The sequence below is a fragment of the Leucopleurus acutus genome (assembly GCF_964270905.1).
Source record: "Leucopleurus acutus genome assembly, chromosome: Y".
NCBI classification, from domain to species: domain Eukaryota; kingdom Metazoa; phylum Chordata; class Mammalia; order Artiodactyla; family Delphinidae; genus Leucopleurus; species Leucopleurus acutus.
Window position 1 is genome coordinate 10,147,047 of NC_139164.1, and position 17,329 is coordinate 10,164,375.

General features: G+C 40.8%; 1 protein-coding gene across 2 annotated transcripts in view; it reads left to right on the top strand.

The window, feature by feature from the left end:
- Positions 1-1,933: 1,933 nt before the first annotated feature.
- The window catches only part of LOC309978866 (immunoglobulin-binding protein 1-like), a gene marked incomplete at its 5' end in the record, with an annotated part of 35,866 nt that continues 20,470 nt past the window's right edge, over positions 1,934-17,329 (top strand). The window contains 5 exons of one of the 2 annotated variants that reach the window (XM_082865514.1): positions 1,934-2,157; positions 2,542-2,835; positions 11,629-11,824; positions 13,397-13,476; positions 14,173-14,285. In XM_082865514.1, the coding sequence (XP_082721640.1) occupies positions 1,967-2,157; positions 2,542-2,835; positions 11,629-11,824; positions 13,397-13,476; positions 14,173-14,285 (874 nt within the window). The remainder of the gene's footprint in view (positions 2,158-2,541; positions 2,836-11,628; positions 11,825-13,396; positions 13,477-14,172; positions 14,286-17,329) is intronic. The other variant, XM_082865513.1, reaches the window with a different exon arrangement.

Genomic DNA, 17,329 nt, shown 5'->3' on the forward strand with positions numbered 1-17,329 from the left:
ATGGAGTCTGACCTTTAACAGAATGCCCCCCTCAGGGCTAAAGTTATTCCCTCCATTCTTACCAAATTCCTATTTGATTACTTGTTTACTGGTCTTTCCCATTGAACTATGGGCCCCTTAAGGTCTCAAACCCAGTGTCTTGTTCTTTAAATTTCCAGTGCCTAGGATTTAGGTAGCACATAACTAATGTGGAAAGGAAGGAACTTCTGTAAGGTCACACAGCTACTCAGTAGCAGACGTAGGACTCAAATATCAGTCTCCAGAGTGTTTGTAACTGTTTTACCACATTCCTCAGAGTTGGATATACAAGGAATTTAAATCTTTCATTTAATTCAGTCTTCATTGTACTGGAGTTTTTCCTTTCATGGCTTAATGAACTTATTCATTCAGAAACAGGCTACTAGGGAGGCAAATTCAAATCTCAGAAATACTTAGTGAAGATAGTTTGAACACTAGGGATTAAGTCATTATTCCATATATAATTTTTGGCAAGTTACAGCCTGCTCTTGGCTTTACACTGTGCACAATATGACCTCATCTAGTGTTATTGCTGGCATTACAGGTACAAATATCAGTAGAACATTACTCGCTCAAGACAAAACAGCAGTAGACCAAAGAAGGTCTAAATTGCCAAGTGCCTCAATTCAGACAGGCCAGAAAAGGTCTACTATACCATTTCTCTCATGACTCACAAAATTTATCTAAGATAACAAATCTGTGTTGGTCCAAACATGACAAATGAACATCATTTCGATCAGAGAAGCACAACAGGAAATACTTGAAAGGTCATCTCATTTCTGTAGTTATGCATAGATTACTTAAAATTCTTTCTACTATTTTCCTGGACTTTAGTTTCTCCCCATTCCGACTCACTCTATATACTGTCGACCAGTTAGTCATCCTAGCTCTGCAACTTCGGGCAAGTTACCTAACTTCTCAGGGTCTCAGTTTCTTCATCTGCTAAATGAGGGGGCTGTGCTAGATTAGTGCTTTTTATACTGTGTTACTTAGAGCCCTCGAGTGCTTAGAGCCCTCAGAAGTGCTTTGGTGCCTTGTGTGCCACTGCACAAGTTGGGGAAAAGATGGGCTGAGTTGGAAGGCTTCTGTGTATCTACTTCAAACACAGCAGCCCTTTTAAAAACTATGGGCCTGTCTAAAATTTGGTTTGGAAAAAGAGTTCTGCTACTACAAAAAGTTTAAGTGACATTATACTTACAAGATTTCTAAGGGCCCTTCTGGTTCCCCTAAACTAGGATTTTTTTTTAAAATGTCTCATACACAACAGGGATTTAATGGGATAAAGTGTTTACACACAGAAACACAATAAATGACTCATTGTTATTATTACCTTTTTTCTAACCACTTTTTAGTCTTGGTATTATCTCAATAAGATGCAATGTAATACTTAAATGATGATGTGAATATACGATATGCACTGTGAAAGTAACTGGCGATTCTCATGAAGACTGTCATTTTGAAAGCCATAGAAAAATGGCTTACAAAGTTCAAGACCAAATTCAAATTCTGCATATTTTTTTTTCTCTTAGGCAACAGTAAAACTATGTCTTAATCCAAGCAAATATGCAGGAACAAATTATCTTTAGTCTCACAAATACTGTTTTAGAAACAGCAGCCTCATCACACCCGTGCCTCAGAGCGTACGGCACTGCCAAGACCCGGATCGGCGACGAGTAGACACGCGAAAAGCAGCACCTAGGGTTTGCTTGTTTGTTCGCGCGTTGTGTGTCTGTAACAGATGCCTAACACTGGTAATAGCCTGGTAAAATGAGTCTACGGAAACAGTTGCTAGGTTTATCTAACAGCCGCTTCTAGTAGTTGTCCGACGCTTAGGTAACAATGGAGCCACTGGACCAATGTTGCGCCCCGTCCGGTTTCGTTGCTGGCAGCCCCGCCCATTTGTCCCAGGACCGGAAGTGAGGTCTTCGGTGTTCTTCCCTGCCCCAAGATGGCAACGGCCGAAGACGAGTTACTGCCGCCGCGGCTCCCCGAGCTGTTCGAAACCAGCAAGCAGCTTCTGGACGAAGTGGAAGTCGCGACTGAACCCACCGGCTCCCGCATCATCCAAGATAAGGTGCTCAAGGGATTGGACCTGCTGAAGAAGGCTGCCGAAATGTTATCGGAGCTCGACTTGTTCAGGTATGGGGAGAGGGTAGTATGACTGAGAACGTAGGTAATAATAGTTACCAAGGGCGGAACCATTGATCATGGGTGCAGGAGACCTTTAAAACCCGGAGCCTTTCTTTCCTACCTCCCACTGCGACCTTGTGTACATTGTTTACATTCTCCACTTCTCTTCCGAGATAAGTATCACACGACTCTGCTCCCTAGTGTTGGCTATTTGCATAGGCATTGGGTGTGAGCGCACAGCCACTGTCAGTGAAGAAAACTGGCAGCTGTTCCCGGTGCCTCCTCCCTTTGTCCCACCCACACCCACACCCCAGCCCTTCCCTCCCCCAGGAAGACAGGGCCACAGTTTTAATGCCCAGCCAGACTTCACAGCCTTCTCTTTGCTCTTTCCAGCCGAAATGAAGATTTGGAAGAGATTGTCTCCAGCGATCTGAAGTACCTGATGGTGCCAGCATTTCAAGGAGCATTCGCCATGAAACAAGTCAACCCCAGCAAGCGTCTAGATAATTTGCAGTGGGCTCGAGAACGCTTTTTAAACTACTTAACTCAGTGCCAATACTATCATGTGGCAGAGTTTGAGCTGCCCAAAACCAAGACCAACTCCACTGAAAATAACACTGCTAATTCCTCCATGGCCTATCCTAGCCTCGTTGCTATGGCATCTCAGAGACAGGCTAAAATAGAGAGGTGGGTCATTTGAGGACTGCCCAATGGCAGTGCTGTTGGTGGGGAGGGGTGCATGTTTGTTTTTTTTTTCTGGGGGTGGGGTGGGAAACAATGGTGTGTGTCACTCTTTGGATTCTTATTTAGCATAGGCCCTGGTGAGAGCAAACTCCTGAGTTTCTCAAGAAACCACTGCCTTGGTTGAAATGATCATACCTAACTGTCAGATCCCTAGCACCTTATGGTTGCCAACAACAGCAATGTAGTTTAGCAGAGTGTCTCCCAGTCTCTCCCACACCACAGCACAGCAATACTCACATGGTACAGTGAGTTATCTCTGAAGGGCACAAATATCTTGTACCTATAGTCCATTTATGGTCAATTGATTGAGAAGCTCTGTTCTAACAATGCTGGATGAGGTGTGTAACATCCTGAACTAATATTAGTACTGGCATACTTTATTATGTGACCTTGAACACCTTGCTTACTCTCTTAGTTTAGTTTTTTAAAAAGAGTGCTCACAGTGTTTAGGAGCTATGCTAGGCACTGGGGATTCAAACTAAGTATGGGCGTTTGTATGAATATGGGTGGTCTCTGCCTTGGAGGAGCATGCAGTGTGGTGAGGAAAAGAGGCATAGAAACAGTATAAATTATAAAATGATGTGTTAGGGAAATGCACAACTTATCGGGAGAGCAGACAGGAGGGGCACCTAACCAAAGAGGGAGCAGGAGAGAGGAGAAGGCTCCCTGGACGAGGTGACTCCTGTGATGAGTTGTTTAAGGATGCATAGGAGTATCATCTAGAGGAAGAAGAAAGGAGGGCTTTAGCCAGCAGAGATAATAGCATTAGTAAAGCTACAGGGACATTAAAGACCACAGTGCTGGGGTGGGGAACAACCGTAAGCAATTAGGTGTTGCTAGGACACAAAGTGGGTGGTGAAGAAGGGGAAAGAATGGTGCTGAAGAATTTGTAGGGTTCACACCAAGGAGAGCTTGGAGTGCGAGGAAGGTGAAAGAATGACCTTGTTCCTGAGAACCTGGGAAGGGGGTTTGAATCCCAGCTCCAAAATTTAATCATTCTGATTTTGGGTAAGTTGCTTAATCCCTCAGTGCCTTAATTTCCCCAGATGTCAAATTGGATAATAATAGGTCCTATAAAATAGAAGAGAAAAAGCTCTTACCACATTGTCCGATACAGTAAGCGCTCAAAAGTCAGCTATTGTTGTATCTTTATAACTGAGTACCGGTTGTGGAATGAGAGACCTGGGTTTGAGACCAGCTTTACTTATAAGACATTGAACTTTGGGTAACTTATGTAACCTGTCTGAGCCTCAGGTTTCCTCATATGTGAAGTCTAAGTAACAGTGGTACCTATCTCATAGGGTTAAGAGGCATTAATAAAATAAGCCACATAAAACAGCTAGCATAGTATGTGTTACATAGTAAATATTCTATAAATCTTACCTATTATTAGGCTATGCTAAAGAGCTTGAGATTTGTTTGTGACTAGGGATCCACCGGAGGTGGGTTTCTTTTTTGTCTTAAAGGGTAGCAAGGTCATATTTGCATTTTGACTGGCATACTCTGGCAGCAGTTAGGAAGCATTCTGAGGGAGAAGATTAGATTCAGTTACGTCACAGAGGTGATGAGACCTTACTACTGCAATGGCAGAAGGGATGGAGGGGATATATTTATAGGGTTGAATCTGCAGAAAATGATCAATTGGTTGTGACAGGTAGGGTAGAAGGAAGCAGCAAGGAAGATGTCCATGTTTCTGATGTAGGTGGGTGGCTGTGGAACTCATTGAGATGGGGGAATAGAAGAGGAAGAACAGATAGGGGAGAGTATGAATTGTATATTGAGACATGTTGCATTTAAGGTGCCTAGGAGACATACAAGTCAAGGTATCTGTAGCATGAAGCTCAGAGGAGAGGCCTGGTCTAGAGACCTGAAAATTGATTGATTCAGTTAACATATTTATTGAGCCTTTACTGTGTGCTAAGTAATGGAGACCCAGACAAAGTCCATGACCTCATGGAGCTCTTGTTTTGGTGGAGGAGACAGACAGTAAGCTAGTAAATAAAAATGTGATTTTAGGTGGTAAGGGCTTTAAAGAATAATAAAGTGTGGTTAAGAGCTAGTGAGTGACAGAGAATGATTTTTGAGGAAATGGGATAGACTGATATGAAGTGGAATTCAGTATCATGTCCTTTGTAAGAAGGTAGGAAGCCCATTGGCATATAACAGTAGTTTAAACAGTGAGTTTGGTATCCAAATAATCGTAATATAACCCCAAAAAAGACTGTAAATGCACTAGAGAGATACAAATGGTGTTGTGGACAAAGACCAGGGAGTGATCACATCTGGTTGGAGGGTTAAGGGAAAGGTTTCCGAATGTAGTTGCATTTGAGGTGAGACTAGAAGGATGGTTAAAAATGCAAATTATAGGTTAGCCTGAATGTAAAAGTAATAATACTCATTGTAGAAATTTGGAAAACAGAACATTTTTTTAAATTAAAAATAAATCTTCATCCTAGCACTCAGAGATGATCTTTGTTAACTATCTGATGTATTTCCTTCCAGATATATAGTTATTTTAGTTAATAAATTTGGAAGAATACCATAAATATAGATTTTTTAATCCTTTTTTTTTAAAACCTAACATCCTGTTTTGGTTTCCCAATGTCTTTTGACGCCGTGGTATTTAATAGTTAAATAGTATTCCAGCTTAACAGTCATATCATAATTATTTAAACTAATCTTTTATTGTCATGCTTAGCCTGTTTATGGGTTGATTTGTTGATTTGTTGTTTTGAGGAAACATAACTGCATCTGTCACTGTTCCTGTAGGACAGATTTCTAGAAGGACCAGTGGCTAAATCAAAAGGTTTGAATATTTTGGCTCTTGATGGTAATTATATTGCTTTCCACAATAACAAAGTTTCAAAGTATGTCCCACTGCAACAGTATTGAATGGCAACACTTAGAAAACCCAGATGGGCAAGCAGGAAAGATACCACATTGTTTTGGTTTGCATTTCTTTGGTTAGAAAGCTTGATCTGTGAATTTTTTTTTTAATGCCTGACAGATGAGATACCAACACTATCTTTTCGCTAATGGCTCCCATATTTATATCACTAACCCAGACCTCTCCTGACTTTGAACACCATACCATATGTGGATGTTTCACAGACATCTTAAACTTAACATGCCCTAAATTGAACTGCTGCCTTTTTAATCCCCAAATGTGCCCCCACACTCATGTCTTTACCATCTCAATAAACAGACCACCACTCACCCAGGTTTTAAGCCAGAAACGTGGGAGTTAGCTTCAGTTCCTCCCTTCTGAATTGCCACATCCAGTCCATCAACAAGGCCTGCAAGTTCTAGCTACAAAACATACCTTATGTCCTTCTGTTTCTCTCTTTCTCCACTATCATACCTTCATCTAGGCCACCAGCATCTCGCACTTGAAATATCCAAAAAGACCTGGATGATCTGGCACCTGCCTCTCTCCAATCTCGTCATATATCATACTCCTCTTGTTCACTAGACTGCTGCCGTAATAGCCTTCTTTCAGTTCTGAACAGATCCAGTTCTTTCCTTCTACAGAGTCTTTGTACATGTTGTTCTCTTTGCATGGAATGCTCTTTATTTATCTGTCTTTCTGGGCTTTGTCTTTCTCCCCTACTGGAATGTATACTCCACGAGAGCAGTAGCCATTTCTCTCCTGTTCTCTGTGGTATATCTAGCACAGGGCTTGGTATATAGAAGGTGCTCAAAATATATTTATTCTTGACAAGCAGGGGGGAACAACATGAGCAAAAGCCCAAGGCAGGGTAGTTGGAGGTATGTACAGGAAATGGAGAATAGTCTGATTTGGCAGAAGCTAAGAGTAGTATGGTTGGAGGACTATAAGGAAGTGATGTGTATGGAACATTGAAAGGGAAGAGCAGAGCAGAAAGACAAGTTAACGTGTTATAATAGTACGTCATCTGGGAAGAAGTGATAAAAATGAAGTTACAACTATCAGATGTTATTTTTTTCTTACATCTTTATTAGAGTATGATTGCTTTACAATGGTGTGTTAGTTTCTACTTTATAACAAAGTGAATCAGTTATACATATACATATGTTCCCATATCTCTTCCCTCTTGCATCTTCCTCCCTCCCACCCTCCCTATCCCACCCCTCTAGGGGGTCACAAAGCACTGAGCTGATCTCCCTGTGCTATGCTGCTGCTTCCCACTAGCTATCTATTTTATGTTTAGTAGTGTATATGTGTCCATGCCACTCTCTTACTTTGTCACAGCTCACCCTTCCCCCTCCCTGTGTCCTCAAGTCCATTCTCTAGTAGGTCTGTGTCTTTATTCCTGCCTTACCCCTAGGTTCTTCATGACATTTTTTTTCTTAAATTCCATATATATGTGTTAACATACGGTATTTGTCTTTCTCTTTCTGACTTACTTCACTCTGTATGACAGATGTGTAAAGAAGATGTGGCACATATATACAATGGAATATTACTCAGCCATAAAAAGAAACGAAATAGAGCTATTTGTAATTAGGTGGATAGACCTAGAGATATTACTTCTGCAAGAAGCATTTATATGATTGGAAAACAAATTGTTCAAATCCTTATTTAATTTCTGTAAGTCCTCTATCCCCCACCTCATGACTTTACACACTGAGGCCATCCTACATTAAACACCTGTATGGTATGTTCTCTCTCTCCCTCAAAACCTGTTTCTTCACATATCTTCTCTAATTCCCATCTTTGAGGCATAAGTCTTGATTAACTGTACCTACATTCTTTCAACAGAACTGGAGAAGTAGAAGCTGGGTAAGTAATGAGTCTAGTTTTAGGTTTACTGAATTTAGGTCCTGAAGTGACAACTGGACAGCCATGTCCATAGACAGATGGAAACGTGTAACTAAAACTTATCAGACTGTTTTGCTACTAGTGCTAAAAATTCAGGAGTGTCACTGGGTGTGGATAGTTTGCCAAGAAAAAACATGTAGAGAGAGAAAAAAGTCAAGGATAAAACCTTGGGGCAAATTAAGGGAGAAGGAAGAGGAAAGAAACAGCAGAGGTAAGAGACTCAACAAGGTACAGGTAAAAGTACTTACAGAAGCATGGGGAAGAGAGAGGACAAATGTCATATCCTCTTTGAAGCTTCTCTCTACCTGTCTCCCCTCCCAAATACTGTAGCACTTAGTTTATGTTACTTACCAGGCCATAACAATCTGTTATTTTCTAGACTTGGAAGTTCTAAAGGTCAGAGACCTTGACTAATTTTATCCTTAGTATCCTAATTATATCATTGTATCCTTGGTACCCAACCGGTAGTTGGATCATAGTAGGTATTTGAGGTATCTTTGGGAAGGACAGAGTGGTCATCAGAAAGATGGAAACAATAGAGTATAGCAGAAAAAACCTGGGCTTTGGAGTCAGGCCTGGGGTTACCAGTCCAATTTCTGCCACCTAGTAGATGGGTATCATCTGGCCTCCCTTAACGTCAGTTTTTCCCATCAGATAACAATATATTGCTGCTTACAAAGCACTTTCATGAATATTGTTCATTTGACCCTCTTAACAGCCCCATGAAGCAGATATTATCCCATTTTAGAAATAAGGAAATGGGCTCTGAGTACTGACTTGTCCAAAGTTACATGGCTGGTAAGTGACCAGGCTTTATTTTTGTTTTTGTTTTTTTGTGGTACGCGGGCCTCTCACTGTTGTGGCCTCTCCCGTTGCGGAGCACAGGCTCCAGACGCGCAGGCTCAGTGGCCATGGCTCACGGGCCCAGCCACTCCGCGGCATGTGGGATCTTCCCAGACTGGGGCACGAACCCATGTCCCCTGCATCAGCAGGCGGACTCTCAACCACTGCGCCACCAGGGAAGCCCCGCAGGCTTTAGACTCAGGTCTTCAAATTCCCAGTTCTAGTGCTGTTTAGAAAAGAGAGAAAAGTGGTCATTTGAAAAGGCAGAGCATGGATTGAGGGAAGGTGTTTCTAGGATAGGGGAAAGGCACCAGTAGAGTAAAAAATTGTAACTGCTAATGACAGGGAGGATGATTGAGTGAGGCTTGGAAGAATGTGGGTGGGGACAGGATTGATAGCCAAAGTGGAATGGTAAAGACATTAGCTGCTTAAAGGCAAGAGGAGAGGAGGAAAGGTTAAGCTATAGAGATTTTAAGTTAAAAAGGGAAATTGAATTTGTACATTGGCTGGCCATCTGGTGAGCATGATGGTGGCATGGAATCCACAAAAAAATGAGCAAAAAGATAGCTGAACAAGAGTGACCGTTCCGCTGAGGTTTGATCATATGAATTTGTAGTTGACTCATTTGACACAAATTTGTAATTCGTTACCTCTCTTCAGCACCTTGGGAACAGAAAAGGGGAATGAATGATGAAAGTTGCCCAGAGTCAGAAGGGTGTCAGGCAGTGGGGAATTCTAGGGTGATAGGGAGTGTTTGCATGCAGCGGCTCACCATAGGAAATCTAGAACAGTGACAAAGGCCTAGGACAGTGGTTTACAATCTGTTCCTTCGAGCCCTAAGATTCCACCACAGTGCATGGGTAGGGGGCATGTTGGGAGCCCTCCTCTGATTTAACCAAGGTGGATTTTATCTTTTATTACTTTTTGGAGGTCCAAATAAGCTCTTATAAGAAGAAAGCGTTCTTCTGCTAAGACAGAAAGGTTTAAAAAACACTGGCCCCAAAGAATAGGAGTTCAGGAACTTAGAAGTCCCAAAGATGACTAGGAGCAAAGTCATAGAAGCAAAGGAAGTAGAGAAGAAGGAAAGACCAGAGAATGTGACTAGACCACATGCATGCAGAGGATAGGAAAGGAAGCACAGGAACCTTATTCAAAGGCCCAGTAGACTAACCAAGAATATACCCTGGATTACATACATTCTAAGGCCCTGATATGTGTGTGTGTGTGTGTGTGTGTGTATTTTTTTTCCTGACTTAGGTACATCCAGGAAAGAGGATGGGGGTAGGAGTGGCACCAGAGTTAAATGTTCTCAAGTGATATCTGTAATAGAATTCATGAAGTAGGAACTGACCTGTGTAGTGTTTGACTCAGAAGGCCACCTATGATGATTCTGTGACAGTTATTTGTAACATTACATAAAGTGCCCACTTATTGATTAAAAGGAGCAGAAGAGCCTAAAAGTTTTTATAATAAAGAATGTTTCCAGAGGGGAGGTTCTTGACTTTTTGTGGGTCGTGGACCTCCTTAACCTCTCCCCAGGGAAAAAAAAAAAAAGAAGAAGAAGCATACACGTAGAATTCTATACAAAATTTCGGGGAGTTCAAGAACATCCCTCCCTCCAAACTCTGTCCGTGGACCTCAAGTTAAGAACTCTAGATTTGGGTGAACACCCACAGAGGAGTGTCTGATTCTGGAGGTCTAAGTGTGGGGTTCCAGACATAGATATTTCAAGATACTTCTCTTGGAAGTCGTGGAGTTTTCTCTTGACTCCTGTCTTTGCCTCAAGACCTTACATCCAATAAATCAACAAATACTGTTATATTTTAATTGCGTCCACATCTCACCACCTCCCTATTTCACATCACTGTCTCTCACCTGGATTGTGGCAATATCCTCTTACAGATTTTCGTGCTCCACACTTGCCTCCCCCCATTGCCCACAGTCTACACACAACAGAGTAGTCCATTAAAAAAAAGTTCATTTCATGTATTCTACTTTAAAGCTTTCAGTGGCTTTCTCTTCTCAAAATATCATGACATTTGATATTTCATGTCTTCTTGGCCTACAGGTTCTACAAATTATGGTCCTGGCTATCTCTCTGACCTCACTTCCTATTATTCTTCACGCCATGCCAGCCACACTGACCTCCTTGCTATTTCTCAAACATGTCAGGCCAGCACTCTCCCACCCCAGGCGCTTCATATTTGCTTTTCCCCCTTAGAACACTGTTTCACATACTGGCATGGCTTCCATCCTTATTTCCTTGAAGTCTTTCCTCAAATGTCATCTCTTCAAAGAAGTCTCTCACCCCTACTTTTGCACCATCACTCTATCCACTTTACCTTGCTTTTTTTCCTTCTTCAGAGCACTTCACCACCACCTGACTCATCTATTTCTTTTTGTCTGTCTTCTCACACTAGAATGAAAGCTTTAAGAGAACAAGGACTTTCTTGTATGCACTGTTGTGTCTCAAGCACTGAGAACAGTACCTGTCACACAATAGGTACTCAGTAAATAGTCATCCAGTGAGTGACAGATGACGTACTAGAAGGCATCTTGAAAAAGGCAGGCGGGGTGGATATGAGTCTTCAAATTATACTAGGATGAGTTAGAGGAGCTGGAAATGTTTTGCCCATAAGAAAAGAAGAGATGACCATTTTTTAGGCTGTTTCACAAGGAATTCCAGCATCAATGGCAGGTAAATGACCCCTAAGATTCTATGACTATTTGAATCTGTAATTCCCAAATGGACATTGTATATACTAAGCACCCAACCTAGTAAAGGTTGATGTCATAAAGTTGCTAAGGCACTCCCATCTCAAAATATGATGGGAAGAGTTGCTCAGATCAGGTTACTTCGATCTTTTTCTGGTTTCAGAATGTATTTCTCAGCTTCTGCTGATCGCTTCATTGCCTTGTAGTCTTAAGAGAACTGCCTTGGTGGCAAATTCTGAGATACAGAATCTGTATTTTTGCCTAAATGGAAATCGGTGTACCTGGTCATTTGTAAAGGTAAAATTGTATTGTGGCCTTCTTTTGAAGGAACACCTCTTTATTTTTAAGTTCATGACTAATGTGTTTCTGTGGAACAGATACAAGCAGAAGAAGGAGGTGGAGAATAGGTTGTCTGCAATGAAATCTGCTGTGGAAAGTGGTCAGGCAGATGACGAGCATGTTCATGAATATTACCTCCTTCACCTTCGAAGGTGGATTGGTATCAGCCTAGAAGAGATTGAGAGCATTGACCAGGAGATAAAGATCTTGAGAGGAGAAGACTCTTCAAAAGAGGTAAGCCTGGTTGCTGCCTATATTGCTAAAAAAGCTACTGTCACAGATTTGAATCTTCTACAGGAGAGTAATCGAATTAAAATCCTTTTAAGTCTCCATAAAATCATTGTTCTTATTAAGATTAGTGGAGGAAGGCTGAAGGTTCACTAGGATAGCTTGCTTTCTAGCTTATAGTATTGTTCCCCAGTGTTTTCTAACCTGTAACACACTTCCAGTCTTTTGTAATTTTGTGACATGCTAGGAGGGAAAGGGGCTTCTCTGAAGTGAAAATTGGTTTGGGCTGTGAGCAGTCATGACTGCTGAAGGAAGGCATAGGGAGGTGGGCCTTGAAAACCTATGCGTGACTGTAATAAACAGGAAGAGGGATAGGATGGGAATGAAGAAGAAGTGTGTAACTGGAGAAAGAGAAAAGAGTAAAAAGAAGATAAAGCAAAAGACATGGAATGTGTTTAGATTGGGGGAGAAACCAGGATTTAACCTTACACAGTGATACACTCTCACACCTTAGGTCACCCAAGTATGAAACACAGCAAGGACATCTCTGTGCACAAAATATTGGGCATATTGGTAAAGAAAATTTGTTGTAACCCCACTTTGGCTGCCTCTGAAGATCATAACCGTGTTTTGGAGCTGCTACTTCAAAATATTAGGCTCTGCTGCCACTTATTTTTTGGTTCAGAATATAACATGAATTGAGTTGAATTTATCAGCTAGTTGCAGGCATTTAAGTCCTCAGAGAAACCTCTTGCTAATTTGATTTGCACTAATTAGCTCAGGAGCTTTTGCCTCAGGGTAACATCAACCTAGTTTCTCCTGTGAAAGGATCAAAGAATGAACAATTAGTATTCTAAAACCTTAAGGCCCCTTGGGCATATCTAGATGAGTGGTTCACAAGCATCCTGAGGCTGGACTCTTCTGGATCCTCCCATCTCCTTAGTTTTTTGTTTTTATGCCCTCTCATTTGGTATTGGGATTGGCTCTGGAAGTGATGGAGTTTAGAAGCAAGTGAACATCTTTTCTTTGATCTTTTCTTTGGTGTGCCCCTGGACAGCCAAGTTTCCTTGAAACATTTCTACACACCTATATATGAAAGATACTAACCCATTCTTCACCCCCTTGCATTTAGGAACATCCACTTCTAAAACACCCTAGGGAGCTCGTGACAGTTAATAGCAAAATTACATTGGACAGGGTTTTAGCAGAAGGGTCTTCATAATTCAGCTTTAGCACTGAAGGCCAGGCTAAGGAAAGGGGCTTCAAATTGAGCTCAAGGGTTTTAGATGGAACATGGAAGAAGGCTTTGGAATCTTCCTCTTTGGAGGAGAGTATTTTAAAGTCAAGTAGTTTTTCACTTGTGGTGAAATGGTTCCTGGGAGAGCTTTCTCTTGCTCCCTTTCCAGCAAGATACTTGGGCCACCTCAGGAGAGCTAACCAACCTCCACCATTAGTATTCTGCAGATATATCTTAGAGACTGATAAATAGGGCTTTTCAAGCACCTAAAGACATAAGAGCCTGCATAGTGGGGTAGGCAGAATGATAAGTACACTTCTGATAATTAATTTCCTTTTTAGGTATCAACTTCTCACTCATCTCATCAGGACAGGCCTCCAATGAAACTGTTTGTTCCCACTCGGAACATGGTCCAAACCAAGTAGGTAGTATTAAAAAGTGGGTTGCCTTTGCAAGCCCCCTGCTTTTATGGTTCATTTACAGTGCATGAGCAACAGAAGGTAATGGCTTCACCTGGGGAGGCTGTTCTTTCATCAGAGGGATATTATCTCCTCTGATACTTTCTCTGTCTTCATCAGACATTTCCCTCACAAACTTGAGCTTAAAAATAGGCTAGAAAGGAAACCAACAAAAATTAATTAACTAATTAAAAACAGAAAAAAGAAAAGAATCTAAGGGAGAATTGTAGACCTTAAAATTGTTTCCCACTGTTTCCTTGAGCTACAGTTCTCAAAAGGACATGTTTGCCTATCTAGGTTTTAATTCTGAGTTTTGGGATGCTTTTCCATAGGGTGACAGAAGAGTCTTCTTCCTCTGTGTATCTTTTATACCCTCCAAGTATAAATACTCCTTCCCTCGTATCATCACTCCTCTATGGGGCGTTAGCCTCCAGGATTGCTTACTGGGAGATGATTCTGGGCTATGTATCTTCTCATGAAAGCTCTTGCCTTTAATTCTCCTTTTTTACATATCCTAACAGGAGTTTGCACAAATCCTCAGAAGATAGCTGGGTAGGGGAGCAAGGATGAAACAGACACAGACTTTATGACTAAAGAGAAGAGGCTTTTTAATAGAGCTATTTATGTTTACTTTTCTAAGTGCAGTGTGATTCTTGCAGAGTATTTGGAGCTGGTTATCCAGGTCTGGCATCTATGACAGTGAATGACTGGTATGACCAGCATCAGAAATTTGGAGCATTACCCGATCAGGGTATAGCCAAGAAAACATCAGGTATGGAAGGGTGGGAGGAGAGTAGTTATACTACTTCACTACTGGTCCCTAACTCTGGAGCAATTAAATTCAGACCAAGTATTGTTGCCCTTTAAAAGCAAAAGAAATCTGGACAAAGATTCTGAGTAATAGAACGGGTGGTTGCCACAGGAGAGGGAGGTTGGAGAGGGGAGATAGGTGAAGGGGATTAAGAGCTATACACCTCTAGTTATAAAATAAAGCCATGGGGGTGTAATATACAGCATAAGAAATGTGGTCAATAATATTATAATAACTTTGTGTAGGGACAGATAGTTACCAGATTTATGGTGGTGATCATTTCATAATATATGCAAATGTCAAACCACTGTAATGCACCTGAAACTAACATATTGTACATCAACTATATTTCGATTTTTTTTAAATTGGTTGAGATTAATAGATTGGCAATGACAGGAGAAAGGGTTGGTTAACTTGAAATAAGCCAATCTGGGGAAAAAAAAAAAAAGATTGGTAGAAAATGAACAGCCTCAATGACCTGTGGAACAATGTAAAAATGTCTACCATATGTACAATTGGAATACCAGTAGGAGAGAAGAAAGAGAGAGAAGGGGCCATTAAAAAAAATTGAAGAAATGATGGCTGAAATATTCCCCAAATCTGTGAAACGCAAATTTTCAAATTTAGAAATATCAGTAAGCCCTAACTAAGCAGGTTTTAAATACAGTGAAAACCAAGCATAGGCACGTCGTAGTCAAACTGCCGAAAACAAAAGAAAAAGAGAATCTTGAAAGCAGCCAGAGATAAAGTACATATTACACACAGAAGAACAATGATACGAATTGTTGTCACCTTCCCATTTGAAACAGTGAGTCCCAGAGATAGTAAAGCAATGCCTCAATTAAACACCCCAGTTTTATTTATTTATTTATTTAACTTTTCATTACGTTGGGTCTTCATTGCTGGGCGTGGGCTTTCTCTAGTTGCATCGAGCGGGGGCTGCTCTTTGTTGCGGTGTGTGGGCTTCTCGTTGCGGTGGCTTCTCGTTGCGGAGCACAGGCTCTAGGTGCTTGGGCTTCAGTATTTGTGGCAGAGGGGCTTAGTTGCTCTGTGGCACGTGATATCTTCCCGGACCAGGGCTCAAACCCATGTCCCCTGCGTTGACAGGCAGATTCTTAACCAGTGCGCCACCAGGCAAGTCCCTAAACACCCCAATTTAAAAATGAGTAAAAGACCTTAGACACCTCACTGAAGAAGATTATATAGATGGGAAATAAGCATATGAAGAGATGCCCAATATCATGTGTCATTAGGGAATTGCAAGTTAAAACAACATTAATCCACTACACCCCTATAAGAATGGCCAAAATCCAAAATACTGACAACACTAAATGCTAGCATGGATAATGGAGCAACAGGAACTGTCATTCATTGTTGGTGGGAATATAAAATGGTACAGACACTTTGGAAGACAGTTTGTCAGAATTAAACATTCTCTTACCATACTATCAAGCAGTCATGCTCCTTGGTATTTACCAAAATGAGTTGAAGTTAGTTCCACACAAAAATTGTACACAAATGTTTTTAGCAGCTTTATTCATAATTGCCAACATTTTGAAGCAACCAAGATGCCCTCAGTAGGCAAATGGATAAACTGTGGTACATACAGACAATGGAATAATATTCATTGCTAAAAACGAATGAGCTATCAAGACATAGAAAGACATGGAGGAACCTTAACTGCATATTACTAAGTGAAAGAAGCTAATCTGAAAAGGCTACCTACTGTATGATTCCAGCTACATGACATTCTGGAAAAGGCAAAACTATGGAGAGAGTAAAAGGGTCAGTGGTTGCCAGGGATTAGAGGAAAAGGAAGGATGAATAGCAAAACCCAGCGGATTTTGGGGGCAGGTAGACTATTCAGTATGATGCCGTAATGGTGAATATATGTCATTATACATTTGCCCAAATCCATAGAATGTACAACACCAAGAGTGAACCCTAATGTAAACTGTGGACTTTGCATGATGATGATGCATCAATTTAGGTTCATTGATTATAACAAATGTACCACTGTGACTCAATGTTGTTAGTGGGGGGAGGCTGTGTCGGTGTGGGGCAGGGGTATATAGGAATGCTATGTACTTTTCATTCAGTTTTACTGTATATCTAAAACTGCTCTAAAGCTAAGGCCTTTTTAAAAAAATAATGTAAAGAGAGAAAGCTATAAAGTCAATGGAGAAATTAAAAGGGAGAAAGGCAAGAAAGAATGGAGAAACAAAAAACAGATGAGATAAACAGAAAACCAATAGCAGAATGGTAAATCCCAATTCAGCCATGTCAGTAATTATGTTAAATATAAATGGAGTAAACCTTCAAATTAGAAATCAGAGATTGATTACCAGACTCAACCACATGCTGTCTATAAGAGGTGCATTTTATTTGTTTTTTAATTAAAGTATAGTTGATTTACAATATTAGTTTCAGGTGTACAGCAAAATGATTCAGTATTTTTGTAAATTATGCTCCATTATAAGTTATTACAAGATAATGAGTATCCCTGTGCTATACAATATATCCTTGTTGATTATCTATATTATACGTAGTAGTTTGTATCTGTTAATCCCATACCCCTAATTTGTCCCTCCCCAGTTTCCTTTGCCCCCTTAGGTAGCCGCAAGTTTGTTTTCTATATCTGTGAGTCTGCTTCTGTTTTTCATATCCGTTCATTTGTATTACTTTTTAGATTCCACATATACATAATATCATACAGTATTTGTCTTTCTCTGTCTGACTTATTTCACTAAGCATAATACCCTCTAGGTCCATCCATGTTGCTGCAAATTGCAGAATTTCATTCTTTTTTATGGCTGAGTAATAGTCCATTCTCTGTGTGTATGTATGTGTACATATATATGTATACCACATTGTCTTTATCCATTCGTCTGTTGATGGGCACTTGGGTTGCTTCCATCTCTTGGCTATTGCAAATAGTGCTGCTATAAACATCAGGGTGCATGTCTTTTCAAATTAGTGTTTTCATTTTTTCTAGATATATACCT